Source organism: Alosa alosa, chromosome 16 (genome assembly GCF_017589495.1).
Source record: "Alosa alosa isolate M-15738 ecotype Scorff River chromosome 16, AALO_Geno_1.1, whole genome shotgun sequence".
Taxonomy (NCBI): Eukaryota; Metazoa; Chordata; class Actinopteri; order Clupeiformes; family Clupeidae; genus Alosa; species Alosa alosa.
The window spans coordinates 12,985,371-13,001,854 of NC_063204.1; the positions used below are offsets into that span (position 1 = coordinate 12,985,371).

General features: G+C 44.3%; 2 protein-coding genes across 5 annotated transcripts; one reads left to right on the top strand and one right to left on the bottom strand.

The window, feature by feature from the left end:
- Window positions 1-1,847: 1,847 nt before the first annotated feature.
- On the top strand, window positions 1,848-7,837 carry LOC125309722 (autism susceptibility gene 2 protein homolog). Of its 2 annotated transcripts, none has more exons than XM_048266802.1 (5): window positions 1,848-1,899; window positions 3,773-3,844; window positions 5,507-5,645; window positions 5,822-5,899; window positions 6,889-7,837. In XM_048266802.1, exons 2-5 carry the CDS (start codon window positions 3,794-3,796, stop codon window positions 7,173-7,175), a joined length of 555 nt encoding a protein of 184 aa, XP_048122759.1. In that variant the 5' UTR covers window positions 1,848-1,899; window positions 3,773-3,793; the 3' UTR covers window positions 7,176-7,837. The 2 variants fall into 2 exon arrangements, with proteins under 2 accessions (XP_048122759.1, XP_048122758.1); XM_048266801.1 differs by lacking the exon at window positions 1,848-1,899 and adding an exon at window positions 3,112-3,146.
- A 390-nt stretch (window positions 7,838-8,227) lies between these two features.
- zgc:112083 (uncharacterized protein LOC550461 homolog) lies at window positions 8,228-15,646 on the bottom strand. Of its 3 annotated transcripts, none has more exons than XM_048267207.1 (10): window positions 15,560-15,646; window positions 14,945-15,119; window positions 14,435-14,661; window positions 14,140-14,251; window positions 13,195-13,347; window positions 12,838-12,912; window positions 12,579-12,699; window positions 12,245-12,380; window positions 11,855-11,979; window positions 8,228-9,628 (listed from the first exon to the last, which is right to left on the bottom strand). In XM_048267207.1, the coding sequence occupies exons 1-10, from the start codon at window positions 15,560-15,562 to the stop codon at window positions 9,220-9,222; spliced, it is 1,536 nt and encodes a 511-aa protein (XP_048123164.1). In that variant the 5' UTR covers window positions 15,563-15,646; the 3' UTR covers window positions 8,228-9,219. The 3 variants fall into 3 exon arrangements, with proteins under 3 accessions (XP_048123164.1, XP_048123165.1, XP_048123166.1); XM_048267208.1 differs by having other exon boundaries at window positions 15,550-15,646; XM_048267209.1 differs by lacking the exons at window positions 14,945-15,119; window positions 15,560-15,646 and adding an exon at window positions 14,765-14,931.
- Between the last annotated feature and the right edge of the window lie 838 nt (window positions 15,647-16,484).

Below are 16,484 nucleotides of genomic sequence, written 5' to 3' on the forward strand. Positions count from 1 at the left end.
TTCTCCTCTTCCTCCTTCTCCTCCACTTCTTCCTTCTCCTCTTCCTCCTTCTCCTTCTCATCCCTTGTCCTCTTCCTCCTTCTCCTCCACTTCTTCCTTCTCATCCCTTCTCCTCTTCCTCCTTCTCCTTCCACTTCTTCCTTCTCATCCCTTCTCCTCTTCCTCCTTCTCCTTCTCATCCCTTCTCCTCTTCCTCCTTCTCCTTCTCATCCCTTCTCCTCTTCCTCCTTCTCCTCCACTTCTTCCTTCTCCTCTTCCTCCTTCTCCTCCACTTCTTCCTTCTCCTCTTCCTCCTTCTCCTTCTCATCCCTTCTCCTCTTCCTCCTTCTCCTCCACTTCTTCCTTCTCATCCCTTCTCCTCTTCCTCCTTTTCCTCCACTTCTTCCTTCTCATCCCTTCTCCTCTTCCTCCTTCTCCTTCTCATCCCTTCTCCTCTTCCTCCTTCTCCTTCTCATCCCTTCTCCTCTTCCTCCTTCTCCTCCACTTCTTCCTTCTCATCCTCCTGTTCTCCTTCCTGTCATACAGCTTCTCTTTGATTCTGTTAGCTTCAGTGGTCCTATGAAGGGGGTTCACACATATGCTCTGTACGCTGAATGTCTCTCTAGGTCTTGGACGCTGAGACAGCCATTAAACTACAGTGTCAGACTGCAGATCACATCTGAGGGGCAGTCGTGGCCTACTGGTTCGGGCTTAGGGCTTGTAACCTGAGGGTTGCCGGTTTGATCCCTGACCAGTAGGAACAGCTGAAGTGCCCTTGAGCAAGGCACCTAACCCCGAGCGCCGCGTTAGCAAGGCAGCTCACTGCTCCGGGTTAGTGTGTGCTTCAACTCACTGTGTGCTCTGTGTGTTCACCGATGGGATAAATGCAGAGGCCAAATTCCTTGTATACGCAAGTGTACTTGGCCGAGAAACATTGACATTTACATGTGTGACTTGGACCACAGACACTTCATTAGCTCCATGCTGCTTGATGCTCATACCAATCTTACTGTCAGACTTGTTCTCCATCCTGAAGGCTCACACATATTTCAGGGTGCAGGGCTGTGTGGGGCTTTACAGGGTGTCCAAGTAATTTGTCATTAACTCTGACACATACATATTATTATTTTTTTAAAAATCTGATTTATTAACCTGTAGCAAACAGAAACACTTTTGGCAAAGATCCTCCGCTTCAACCCTCTCTGCTTTTAATGTCAATGTGAGATATCATTCATGCTTTTAAAATCCAAATCAGTTTTTCCTGGTTCCATTTCTTAGCGTGTTCAGTCCTCCAAGGTCCCCATGTGCTGTAGTTCCTGTGCTAAACTTCTCGCTAACAGCATTATGCTAATCACTCTAACACAAGTTGATTCTAAATTGAATGATTGGCTTATTGGAGGCCTGTTGCTAAATTGGCTTATTCTGCTACGCAGCTGGGCTCGGGGCCGGAGCCATCCTTAGCCGCCCTAATTAAACACAAGGACTGGTGCTATTGCTGTTCACTGGACCAGACAGGCAGGGGTTTTAGCACTATGGAATATGGAAGGCCAACTCCCATGGTGTTATGCAGAATAACTGGCAAGCCCGTGTTATACTATAAAAGATTTGTTTTTTAGCATCACAGTTGAGGTGAGTGACTCTGATGGACTGTCTCTCTAAAGTGGTTCTGTTTTTCTCTTTGGTGTGGCAGGGTTGACCCACCAAGCAACTCCAGCAACCATCGCCCCTGGCAACCATCACTCTTTGGAATCCTCACCATCACCATCACCATCACTCCACTCAACTACCCCTTTCACTACATTGCTCGGTGTGTGTTCACCAGCTGTCTGAAGGTGTGAAGAATGTTTGCCCCTCTGGCGGCCCTACCCCTCACCATGGCCCCTCTGCCCCTGACCAGCCCTGTTGGAGGGGGCTACTTAGGTGCGTACCTCACCTCATCATTGCCACCCCTATATATAGGGTAAGCCATGCTGGATGACGTCTATATTGTTTATGACATTTATGGTTATGATTATGTTTCTAAGCAGATGCTTTTGTCCAAAGCAAATACATTGTGGTACCAATATATGAGTATATTTGAAGAGGGTTCAAATGGGTTCATCTGAAGTTTGCACCTGGCTTGGGAAATGCACTTTTCATTGCACATACAGCAGTAAATTAAGATATCTGTGCAATGTTGATCAGTCTATAGGAATGTGTCCGCGAGTGTGTGTGTGTGTGTGTGTGTGTGTGTGTGTGTGTGTGTGTGTGTGTGTGTGTGTGTGTGTGTGGTGGCGTGAACTAAATGTTTATGTGGTGTGCGTGTGCGTGTCTGTGTATTCGTGCATGCATGTAGAGCAAGGCCTACTGCAACAGAAACTCAACTCTCACTTCCTGGCATCGCAGAGGGCAAAGCGAGAAGGCCACGCCCTTGCCACGTCCTTGCCACGTCCTTCCTGGATACACATTCCATTGCTCCACCCACCTACCAACACACTGAAATCTTCCGACACACACACCGTCACACAAACCAACACCAGCATCAGCACCAACACAAACACCGACACACCTTCGGTTCTTTCACCCCAGCAATGCTGCCCCCCACCACCCTGCCTATGGTGAGTCAGCCTGTCATGAGAACCACACTCACAAACACACACACACACACACACACACACACATACACATACACTACTAATACACAACACCAGAGAGTGCACACACACACACACACACAATATAAAACTAATGCTCTTTAGGACATGGTCATAATAAGCTGTCACATCCTGTCATGTCCTGCGTCTCTCTACCTGTCTATCCACCTGTAGTTTGTCTGTTTGTTTATCTCTCTCTATCTAAGGCTGCCAGCCAGCTAGACATTGTGAGCAGACCACTCCCAGTCCTGCTAAAAAACAGATTGGACTAAGAATTTAGCTTTCGCTGGATTTTTTTGACCCAGGGACATGGCCTGAGATTGGCATAAAAAAGGGAAGCATTAAACCCAAATGACACCATCTCCATTTCAATTGTGGGGGTGAGAAAATTATTATTTTGGGATGTTTTTCAACCAGGAGGACCTGGTGACTTTCTCAAAGTAAACAGTAACACTAAAACAAGAGGCGACATGCTACATCAAGATTAGGAGGAAAAGATCAGGCAGTGTGCCGAGATACCTGCCCCAATAGTATGTAAGTTCGTAAGTAATTATATCTTTTGATCCCGTGAGGGACATTTGGTCTCTGCATTTATCCCAATCTGTAAATTAGTGAAGTCGAACCGGCAAGCCCTAAGGCTGAAGCCCTAACCTAACTTTATTATTTCTTCTCTATGAATAATTTTGAACACACAATTTTTCATAAAAATGTTAAAAAAGATAAAAACACTTTTTTTATTCCATGTTTTTACCACATTGTCTTACAACCTTTTGGCATGTGCAAGTGTAATTTTAAGTAAGAACAAACATATTGGTCAAGAGAAAATCAATATTTGCCAGGGGTATGAATAATTTTGTTCTTAACTATATCTTAAGAAAGTCTAAAAAGTCAAATTGTCAAATTAAAAGATAGCTAGGCTATCATAAAAAAAGTTGCTTTGTTTGCATGATAAAATGTAATCAGGTAATCCCCAACAATGTAACTGTAATCTGATTACACAATTTTTTTTATTGTAATCTGGGCTGATTATAGTTACTTGATTTTTGTAATCTGATTACGTAATCCAGTTACATGTAATCCGTTACTACCCAACCCTGATCACAGTGGAGCTGAAGATGCTTCCTACTGAAAGAATATGTTTTCTGTTCTTGTCTGTGTAGAAACCAGAGAAATGGGGTTCCATGCATGTGACCATCGCCTGGAAGGTCTACAGCCACCAGCAGAAAGTAAAGGTCTGCAATAGGCATCTGCATTTCATTAAATTAGCACCACTTATTGGCCACATAGGTAACACCCCAAACACGTAAGGCCTACTGGTCTTTAAAGGAGTCACTTTATCCCGAGCACCGAATGGTGCGAAAGCCCTATTGTTTCTGTAAGAATAATAATAATAATTATTATTATTATTATTATTATTATTATTATTATTAGAGTTGGCGGTATCCTGGGTCTTACAACTTTAAATCATCTCACATAACTGTTTCATCCACTGCTAATAAAATATAATACATGTTAATAAAGATAAACTGCAAAATCACTCAAAAGTCTTAACTATATTAAATGTGCTCTAAGCAATGTTATGTGGTTTCTAAGCTAAAACAATTTTTATCACATACAGTACTGCAAACATCACCTCACCATCCGCTAGCTGCCTGTGCCCTGAATACACTGCAAAAAAAACGCGGTCTCTATGGTCACCCCAGGATCCAAAAACGGCAACAAAAACAACATATTGTTAGTCGCTTTGGCTAAAAAAGCGTCAGCCAAATGTAATGTAATGCAATGTAATGTAATGTAACTTGGTCCAGCCTGGACCATAAAAACATAACTGTTCCACCAATCACTGACAAGATGCGTGGAGATGGAGAGTTTCAATTGCACGGGAGGGAGGGGGAGGAAGTAGCGAGCTAGCTCTCTGTTTTGTTTGAACGTCAACAGAAGTGACATTACCCAACATCGCTTAGAACAATTGTAATTGTATTCTGAATACCACCCATTTACATCGTATTTTTTGTATTCAAATTGTATTTGAAAACAGTTCGACACCATGGGCTTTATCTTACACTTTTAAAAGCCTTTTCCCATTTGCTGGAGGGAGTGACGTAGCCTGACTCCGCCTGTCTACTACGTACTTCCACTCATTTACATTTCCCTACAGTACTCTGGAATAGCTCTCGTTTACTTTGTTTATTTCGGCCACTTGTCTCCGAACCAACCAGCGAACAGAGGGCGTTCCTGAAAGCGATTACGTTTAAGTTGCAAGCCTATGGTTATCGTTGTGTCCCACGTGGTTAACATAAGTTATTACCAAACGTTAGTGATTGAACTCCAATTGAACATTCAAACGTCAGACAAGCGTCCACCAACCAGGAAATAAACGTTTGCCAATGGATATAGGCCAGACTCTGCGAAGTCAGAGGTATCCAGGCTAGGAGTGACGCACAGCATTGTTATAAGTCGGTCTAATAGTCAAAATGGTAATACAATGAATTTAAAGATTTCGCAACAAACAGGAAATGTTTTATGAAGTCACAGGTGAAGTTCAAGCCCCCCAGAATGCCACAGGTCACAGAGCCGTAGATGCTCGGGCCCGCCATCGCTGTTTGCGGCTATATTTGTAATTTTATACCTCACTGATTTGGAGGAGGCTTCAACACAAAATTGTTGCAAGGTTCTTTAATGTGTACAATTCTAAATGTTTTACAAAAACTAATATACTAACACTACTTCAGTTAATAGCTGCAGAAATACTTTATAGCAAAGGGTGGTATTTCTTGAGGATACATTGCTGTTATTCCTGTGTGTGAGTGTTTACCCAGCTTGTGTTTAATGATATATGTAAAAGCCTGTGCTCACTGAAACTTATTAAAACCTGTGGGCTTCGTTTTCCACAGCAGCAGATGTCGCCTGAGACACATGAACTGGACTGTGGGCTACAGCAGGGCCAGAAGCCACACCCCCTCAGACCTTTTGCTCTTGGACCCCTGCAGCCTCATGACCTGCCCCACCCCTCCTTGCTCCTCGCCAGAACAGGTAACACACTATCACAGGTAACACACCAGCACAGGTAACACATCAGCAGGTAGCTTCCTTCTACTTGCTTTCTTTTAAGAGTAGAAGGCTACTCATGTCCTATAAGCCCCTCAAGAACTTGTGTGTGTGTGTGTGTGTGTGTGTGTTTTTGAGGAGTCTTGTTTGGTCTCCACCAGGTTCCACACACCTCTCAGTCCCTGTGTCTGGACCTCCTGCTGGTCCTCCCCTGGGCTCCTTCCTCCCTCCTCAGATAGGTAAGGAGCAGGGCCACCCACTAGTACACCCTCAAACTACGCACCTCCATGCCGCATGCGTGGTCTACCATTTTAAACTTACACACTGTAGCTTTTAATCTCAACCAATCAGCAGTCTGGGAGAGTGACTCTGCACCAGGTGACCAGTCATCCTGCTTCAGCACAGAAGCATCTTCCTGCGGTGTGATGCTATAGATGTTGGATGTTTATGTACTATTAGCTGCAGGTAGGGATGTAACGGTATGAAAATTTAACCTCACGGTTATAGTGACCAAAATTATCACGGTTTTCGGTATTATCACGGTATTTTTAAAAGTGTGTTCAATATGTTCAGAAAGCACTGATAGGCCTACACAAGCTGAAATAGTTTCAAAAAATGTCCCGTTCACTTTTTCATGTTTAATTGGCGATGTGCTTATAGTTTAACTTACTCTACCATGACTTGGAGTTTGCTATTTCTGTTATTTGGATCCAATGAGTGAGACCAAAGTACGTGTTCGAAAATAAAACTTTAGGCTACTGTATTCTCCTGATAACGTGAGTGGAATGGATTTAATGTGGACGTGAACATAAAAAGACGCAGAGTGGCTACATGATACAGTGCACGTTTTGCGGTGAAAATGTTCCGCCTTTTAAAATCAGGTGTAGCCTAATCCGAATCGCAGTTAAAACCATCAATTAGACAACAGAATCAGTAGGGTACCAGTTTTATTTCATTGTACCAGGCCTACTGTATGTCAAAAGCAGGCTCGGATGAAGCTGGGAAGGATTAAACACACGGTTTCCAAACAGTGGTAATGAACCGTGATAATCATGATATTTCAAAAGAAAACTGTAATTGTTATAATATTTATCGTCTATAATATTTATCGTCTATTATCGTCTATAATATTTATCGCGGTTTACCATTATACCGGTAATCGTTACATCCCTAGCTGCAGGTGTTGATTACTGGAACGTAACCAGAATTTCCTTCCATCCCTGTCCAGTGCATCAAGACAGGAGAATCTCAGATTTGAGCCGAACGACAGAATCCTGGAGCCGACTTCAGCATCCCCCATCACCTTTTCCCACCGCCCCCCAGGGGCTGGGCATTAAGGCTCAGCAACACATGCGTAGCTCAGTCCAGAGACACCTGATGAGCTCAAGCCCGATGCCGCTCATGAGCTCAGCCAAGAGACCCCTAACAAGTTCAGCTCAGATGCACCTAACGCAGAGGTCGGGAACCTTTTTAGCTGGGAGAGCCATAAATACCAAACATTTTTATTTTCGTTAAGAGCCTCAATATTGCGCCATAATTGTTAGATTAAATTCTGTACAGTTTCTCTTGATGGCTTTGATGCGCTTAATGAAACTGGGATCCACATGATCTTGAGCTTCACCCTCCTAGCACAGCAGAAGTCATCTCTTCCAAATGTGTTCATTGGTTTAACACAGTTTGTATTTCTTTTTTAAAACATTTAACAGTTCTCATACAGACTCCAAACTCCATTGGATTACCTGTTTTGAACAAATTGAAAAAAATATTCACAGCTAATAGATATTGTTTGCAAATTGCTTGAAATGTCAATGTGTGAATCTCCTTTGCAGAATTCTTCAATCAGCAATCATTCACTATCCATAAGAGATAGTGATCTGTTCTGTTGCTATTTGAAAACATGGATCAAAGGCACATTTGGAGAAAGTACTGTTTCACCTATTTAGTCCAGGTTTTTGTCAATGAAATGTATTATTTACTATTTTAATGAAAAATGACAAGTTGTAGTTCCATGAAATTTGTCTTGTCTAGGTGCTTACTGTAGGTGACTGTCAAGTCAATGACAGCTGCATCTTGGGAGGAATGAATACAATTCATTTTGTCTTTTTTCAGTTTTTCTGATTTCAGAAAAATGAGAATGCAATGACAGACAGCAAAAAATAAAAAAAATGTGTTTTGCATTTTATTGTCCGTTGTGTAATGATTGATTGAAAGCACACAGTGATTTGACAACATGCAAAATTGACTTTTGTTTTCTGCACGTTTTAAATGTTAGTCTTGCAAGCATAATGTGTCATTTTGGCCAGAGTGCTTCTGTTTAGACCTGTGTGTTACTTGTTTTGAAAATGTGATGTCAAGAGTTGACACAAGCATCCCCGAAGCTTTGGGGATGCAGGGAGGACTGCAGTCTGTGAGGAGAAAGGGCAGGAACTCCGCCAGATCTGGCCTTCAAGGAACTCAGTGGAATGTTATATGTTAAAATAACAGAAACAAGGTTTAGCCTCTGGTCAACTATTGTATTATACTTTATACTTTATATAAAATAACTCAAACAAGGGTTTTGTTTTGAACATCATTTTATTTACACCAGGTCAGTGTTCAAAGTTCCCTCCAGCCAGGACAGAGCAGAGCATGGTGGCCTGGGTGAGTCAACTCACAGTAAGCCGTTAACCTCCTAAAAGAGGAGCATTTTGGCTTTGCTTTGCTAGGTGAATAAAGCTATAGGGCTCCACTATTAACAAGTTTACCACTTTCTCTGGATTAACCCCCCACCCCCCCAGCTGTCCTATGAGCCAGCAAACGTCCTGTAGCAAAGCAGCACTCTGCTCCTGAGTCTCAGCTAGCCACACCAGCCATCTGCCAAATATAAAACATACCAACAGCGCTCTATAAAAATACAATGGAGAAAACCTGTTAAAAAATTAAATAAAATAAAAAAAGTTAATATATCAGTGCTCTCTCTATGTGGACACTGAGGCCATGTGCAAATGAACAGAAGTGTTGGAGCAGGTCTGTGAATGAGAGATCTGATGTGAAGCAGATGTCCGAGTGAAGTCTCATGATCTGGTCAGGAAACCGGATTCCTAACAGCCTTTATTCACTCATCAGGCCATTCTCACAATCTTATTGGTCCAGGTGATCAGACCCCTCCCACAATAACTGGTTCCTACACAACCATGGTAGTGTCTCCACACCATTCCATTCCCGACCAAAAACAGCAAACATTATAAAACAGATAAAATCTCTAAAATCTGGCTCATTAGAACATTCACATTTCAGGAAGTATCTTCCAGACTAATCTTAAACGCTAGGCCACATCTAAGCCTGTGTGCAGGTGATCTTATGGCAGGTTCCTTCAGACTGGCTAACAACCACATCATCCCTAGTACACACACACACACACGCACGCACACGCACGCACACACACACACACACTCAGGTGAGCTATAAAGAATAAGGGAAGGGAGCGCACACACACACACACACACACACTCAGATGAGCTATAAAGAATACGTGAAGGAAGTCCTTTTCATCCTCCTCCTCAGCCTGACCCCTGACATTTCACACCACATCCATGCCCAGCCCCCTCGCCACGGCCGCCAGCGCCCTCTCTGCTCCTGATTGGCTGCCGCTTGACTCCGCCTGCTCGTCTTCCTCCTGCTCTGCCCCTACGTGCGACAGGGTCTTCAGGACACAGTACACAGGCCCCGCCTCCTCGTGTGGACGGGGCGAGGAGGCGTGGCCTTCTAACAGCTCAGGCGGGTCAGGGGAGGACGGTGCGGAGGGATCAGGGTCAGAGGAGTCATCTGTGGATGACTCGAGGGCGGGGCGTTTGGGCAGAGGGCCGGCCACAGGGGACTTGCGTGGCGTGCGCTTCTTGGCCATGTTCTTCATGATCTCCTGCGTCACCTCTACCGTCTCGTAACGCACCATGTTCAGACGCATGAAACCATCCTCATCTTTCTTATACCTGAACAAGAAAACAACTTATTATACACATGAAACCATCCTAATGTTTCTTATACCTGAACAAGAAAACAACTTATTATACACATGAAACCATCCTAATGTTTCTTATACCTGCAGAAGACACAAGTTATTACTACAGTATACACACATACACCATGCTCAATCCTCCTTATACCCAGCGTCGGTGTCAAGGGCGGGCCTTAGGGGGCCAGGCCCGCCCAAACAGGCCAGTGTGACCCTCCCCCCAACTGAGTTCTCTCCCTCACATGAAAAAAATCAAAATATTATTATGCCTATGATTGAAATTAAATCCATGTTGAACATCAGTGAAACATGACACGTGTGTCAACTATGTTAGTGTCGATTGTGTGCGCAAACTGCGCGATGCAAACTGTGCGATGAAGAGGGATTCTGCACACTCGGACACCGTTGCAGTGAGTGGCACCGATACATTTACCATGACTCCTGCAACGCCAAATGGGCTTAAATCTCGACCAGTAGGGTTTTTAGACACACAGTAAAAGGTCTCAAGATCTGGGAAGATAATGGGAAATACAAGTTTCTTCGCATTTCTGACCGCAGGATGACCCAAGCTGAATGCATGAGCTAACGATAAACTAGAGCAATAGAGACGTATAGGGCTTTGGATCATGTAGGCTACTTTAAGGGGAGATGGAATCGCCCTTTAGTGAGCGCAACACAGCACGGGTCTTAACCTGCTTTATCCAGAGGGAGACATTATTGGATGCAGTGACAAAAAGCCTATCATGGACCTGGCTGGGAAATTGCGAACAGTCAATAAAAGTGGACTGTCAGAGCAGGACAAAATTAAAAGCCATGCCGAGTGTCCTGTCCGCTCTTAAACTTTGCATCACAGTTGGTGCATTTACCTAGCCACTTCGTAAATGTGTTAGAATTTGTTCTGTACTTTAAAGAACATTTTGAGCGATCACATTGCCTACGTGCAATGTTGCGATATTATCAGTAGGCTCTATGTGCAATTTGCTTTTGAACAGGATCTTACAAGAACATTTCGAAATGAATGGAAAGACACAGTGAAGCCTAGTGTAGCTTGCTAGTGGTGAGTCTGTTATAGCCTATTTACTTGTATTGTAGCCTATGCAACGCTATTGTATTAAAATTCTATTATTCTAAACGTTGTGTGCTCTATTCAACGCTATAGGCTATGACCGCTATGTTCTTGTACTATTTTCCCCCATGATCATATTGTTTTATATCCAAAAGGCTCAAATAATGCTCTTTATTATATGGCAATTTTGGAAAAATAACGAATAAAAGTGAGGTGCCCCCCGTCAGTGCTCATGGCCCCCCCACCCGTTGCTCTCTGGCGCCGACGCTGCTTATACCTGAATAAGACACAGCAAAGAGTTTGCTCTGGCGCCTGCTTCACACCAGGCCATCTCTTGAATTCAAGCTGCTGCATCTCATTGTCATTTATTCAAAGAGATGTTTCAGAATAAGCTGCCCAGTTTAAGCCGTAGGTTTACAGGGTCTAGTAAATGAAAATGCCACTGGAGAAATGAATGGTCAAATCAATGATTGTATAGATGGGACTATATACATTTGTACTGTAGATGGACTATTTACAGTCTTTGGGTCAACTGAACTTTAGATGGAGGTATCCTATGGGGTATGAGTCTCTGTGCTTTCATAAATCTCAAACACAAACCCCATTAGGGATGTAAAGGTCCACATATTCGTACCGAACTAGTCTGGCTTTCACCAGACCAAACTCAATCTTTTTAGCTGCAGGGCGAAAAACAAATCGCCGGCAGATCGAACCGTTTAGGTACAGGACATTAGGTTCAATTCAGATGTGTACCGAATGTACCAAATGCAGTCTTCAACAGGAATCACCAGTAGGCTTTTTTGCTTGCATACCATGTTTCAAATACTAGTTCCCACACATACATATTAAGTAGTTGGCCTTATGTCAGTTTAGTCCATTAACATCAAAACATTTTCAAAAGACTATTCCCATTGCACATCAAAATTATTGTTGGTGAATTTTAGGTTAGCAGTACCTACAGGCTTACTGTACCAAAAATTAACCGAACTGTGACTTCAAAACCGAGGTACACACCGAACGGTGATGTTTGTGTACCGTTACACCCCTAAACCCCGTAATTTACAGAGGAGCTGTGAAGGTAAACTACTCTCAGCCTCTGTGATTGGCTGATGGAGGGGTGGGCGTCGGCAGACCCACCTGAAACGTGCGTGTCCGGAGGGCCACTTGAGCTGGTGTTTGTTCCGCAGGTGGAGCGTCAAGGTGTAGCACCAGGAAAAGGTCTTATCACACAGGTGGCACTTATACCGCGACACTGTCGCACCCTGTCACACACACACAAAAACACACACAGCATCACACACACGCATCCAAGAACTCATAAACATAAATACAACAGAAATCAGGATGTCATGATTGACAGAAGAAAGCATCTAGGTTCTAAGCATCTAGGCAAGCGTTGGTTCATGCAAGTGTGTATATATGTGTGTAATGTGAGTGTGTGAGTATGTGTGTGTGTGTGTGTGAGTATGTGTGTGTGTGTGTGTGTGTGTGTGTGTGTGTGTGTGTGTGTGTGTGTGTGAGACAGACCTCGTGGAATCTCCTGTAGTGCTGACGCATAGTGTGGGACATCCGTGAGGTGTAGGAGCATCCATCCACTTGGCACTGGTACTCGCCCTCGTTATGCGTCTCCATGTGTTTCCTGAGGTCGTGCTGGTTCTTAAAGCTGCATGCACAGAGGACAGCAAGCACAATCACATAAACAGGAAGTACAATCAGATGGGACAGGCAATTCAATCAGATGGACAGGATTGTCTGGTTAGTCAGGTAGTAAATGTAGTAGTTCTGGTGGTGTATTTTTTTTAGGTAAATAGAAGTGTGTGTGTGTGTGTGTGTGTGTGGGTGTGTGTTGCGAGACAGGTACCAGCTCTCGCAGAAGTCACACGGGAATGGCCGCTCATCACAGTGACGAAACTTGATGTGGATCTTCAGCGTTGCCAGAGATGTACAGGTCATATCACACAGAGGGCACTTTATATGGTTCACTGTGAGAGAGAGAGAGACACACACGTTTTATGAAGTTTGTTGCATGAAAAACACAAGTAGGTGTTGAGGCCCATTTCACAGGTGCACACATGCACATAAACGCACACATGCACATAAACACACACACACATACTTACCATGCTGGCGTACGTGGTCTCTCAGGAGCCTCTCATTAGCGAAGCGTTTATCACAGTGACCACATATCAGCGTCTCTGAGAGGAAACACCCACACACACACCATTACATACCATGATCACAAGCCTTTACAATACACCACATGTGTGTGTGTGTGTGTGTGTGTGTGTGTGTGTGTGTGTGTATATGTGTGTGTGTGTGTATGTGTGTGTGTGTGTGTGTGTGTGTGTGTGTGTGTGTGTGTGTGTGTGTGTGTGTGTGTGTGTGTGTGTATATGTGTGTGTGTGTGTATATGTGTGTGCGTGTGTATGTGTGTGTGTGTGTGCGTGCGTGCGTGCGTGCGTGTGTGAGGGACTTACCGTCGGGCTGGGCCTGGCGCTGGATGTGGTCGAAGAACTTGGTGTTGCTGGAGAACATTCCTCCACAGGTGGGGCAGGCGACGATCCGTTCCTGTGTGTGGCTACGCAGGTGTTCCCGCAGCCGATATTTGATCTTAAAGAAGGCCTCGCAGCCTGGCAACAGCCAATGGGAAGGAGAGCAGAGCTATAGTCATCCATCTACTCAAACAGCAGCCATCACATCGTCAATGTTTGGGCTCGTCTGACCACTAACCCAACAATCACATTAGCTACAAGAGACAGCGGCAAAGCGACCGGCTGCCTTTTTTTTTTTTTAACAACAGTGGACGTTGTACAAGTGACAAGAGACAAGTGGTTGTTATGCCACCAGCCAGGCCAAAATAGACAAGGATTCAATTTTAGGCAAAGTCATGCGACACAGTGACTGCCAATCCAAGTGAAGGCAGCGTGACTTACAGTACATTGCTTGAAACTAATCCAATATGGCGATACTAATTTATAGATGGCAGTATTTCTGTATAAAGCAAATTAGTAACGCCCATTCAGCGGCAATTTGCTGGACTTGCCAATGGCTCTTGTAGCTAATGTGACTGTAGGGTAACACACATCTGTGCAAATTCATCTCTGAGAGTGCAGCCAGCCTAGCAACATGGAAGAAGCAGAAGTGCCCTTTGAGGCCAACCCCGGTCGTAAAGGAGGGACAGTAATGGGGAGGAGGAGGTGGGGGAAGAGGAGCACAGAGGAGAGATGTGAGAGAAGAGGAGTGGAGAAGTTAAAAGGTGAAAGGAGTGGAGACAAGACTAGGAGGAGAGGGGAAGAGATGAGAGGAGAAAGAAGATGAAAAAAGATAGGAGGTGAGCAGAGGAGATGAGAGAAGACAGGAAAGGAAAGGAGGAGAGGAGAGAAGATAGGAGAGGACGTGAAAAGAAGGAGAGGAAAGCACACCTTTCCAACTGCAGAAGAGCACCTGCTGGCGATCAGGTAAGGCACGCAGCTCAGTGCAGTGGGCATGCATATCCACATGTCGATAGAACCACTCAGCGTTGTTGAACGTGCTCTGTCAACAACAACAACAACAAAACAGATGAAAAACATATCTAAGCATAACAGCACAAAAAGAAAACGTTTAAAGGCACCACCACAAACATGGCAGTGCCTGTGCACGGTTGTACATTACAATGATTGGTGTGTGTGTGTGTGTGTGTGTGTGTCTGTTTGTCTCTGTGTGTGAGATACTTACGTCACAGTGCTCCCACTCGCACACAAAGGCGTCTCCCAGCTCGGTGATGAGGTTGCTGCTGTTGAGCTCCTGGGTGCAAGTGGGCAGCTCTGGATGTGCCTGCAGCTGCTGCCGGCCCACGAACATCAGCTTGGCGTGAAACACGTGGAAGTGCGCGTGCACCGCCAACTCCTTGGCATTGCCCATAGCCACAAACTCACAGCCACGCCACAGGCACGGGTAGTCATCTGCACATGGGCACACACACACACACACACACACACACTTACTTAAAACACCCTGGTAGGTGAGTCCACAAAGCAGGTCTAGCTGAAAGCAACAAGTCTTAACTGGTTTGGTACAGCAGCCAGCAGGACGTTTTTGCTACTTTGTATCACATCGTTCAGGATTGCTCAGGATTGTCCTTCCCATCACAGTAGCCAGCCAGCCAAAGTGGACATGCTGACCACGGGTCTCACATGAGATCACATACAACTAGACCACCAGCTGTAGAGTGTGGCGTCTTCTTACCGAGTTCGTCTAGGGTGTCTCCCTCGCTTACATGGTCCTTCAGGTGCTGAGACATGTGTTCGCTCAGGTCCTCCATCCTGGTGCCTTTAAAGGAGCAGGACCCCCACTCACACGCCACCACCATCTTAGACAGATCTTTTCGCCTGAGCTGATCTTTACGCTTGCCCATGGTGACCTGAACCACACAAAACCACGCAAACGATGTGACACAACTTCAGTACTGCAAATAAAAACAGTCGTCAGAAAACTGACTTTACCAGTAACAACTGTGATGGAGTATCCTACATGCCTTCATAACGAACCTAAACTGTCGAATAGCTATCTGACTCATCTCTCAGACAAATAGTTGAGCTATGACTGGTGGTGTAATCTTATAGATATGTTAGCTTGCAATAGCTTGTTAGCAAACATTAGCAACCTGAGCTGTTGACAAATGGTACCGTCAAGTCTTACATCATAGATTCATTGTTGTTTTACACTATTCATCTGAACAATTTATTCAACGACACATTTCTACAGAATTCAATATCCTCACTGGTATGTTATGTATACTACATAAAAATGCATATGTTTTAATCTATTTACTAATTTTAAGGAGCACTTACTCTCTCGTACCATAACAGTTGAGTTCTTCTTCTTCAGCAGACGTCATTTGGCGGGACTTGAAAAACTGTCTCTACTGCCCCCATGTGAGCTGACAGCCTGTAGTGCAAGGATCATCACAATTTTCAGGCTATGTTCCACCACTATGATGTAGGTCCATAAGTATTTGGACACTGGACAATGACACATTTTTGCCTCTTTACATCAAGTGTTTCCATTCATTTATTTTAAGTTGCACATGTCCAGTGTTATTATTAAGCAGATTTATTCGCCTGGAAGCCAGACGAATACAAGGCTATGTAGGCTACTAGGTCCAAAACTGAAAAAAACTGAGAACTGAAGTCCAATGGCATCATTTTACTTTTTATAATACATTTACGTACATCAATACTGTTAATCTGATTCCATCTTTTGACAGTAAAACTGCACCTTTAATCACAGTTCCCACAGGATGGCTTATCCTTCCTTTTCTTATCTCACCAGACTGATAGAGGACCAGCATGTGACGCTGGCCCCAGCCCCAGATGCCAAAGCCTACAGGCAGCTTAGACTCCACGTCCTCTATCTGGAAATACTCACCACCTTTAACACCTAAACATCCTCAACACTGTAACCTCCATGTTGTTAGTGGTGGTGTTCCATCCTCCCCATCCTCTCCAATCCCCAGTGGGTCCAGTCGGACTAAACAGAAGATCCAGAGGGTGACAGGCCATCCAGTTTTACGAGCCATATCATCAGTATCTCCATCACAACTGTCATGTTTAAGTGTTTTGTTGTTTTTATTTTATGGTTTTAAAACACTAAAACAAACAATATTTCCCATCCCATGCAGTGCAAGTTTCCCTCATACCTTACATGAACCCGTGGACTTGGGTCCCATCCCTGGTTCTGAGCCCCAGTATCTACCAGTGCTCAATCCTCTGTCAGCGTAACATCC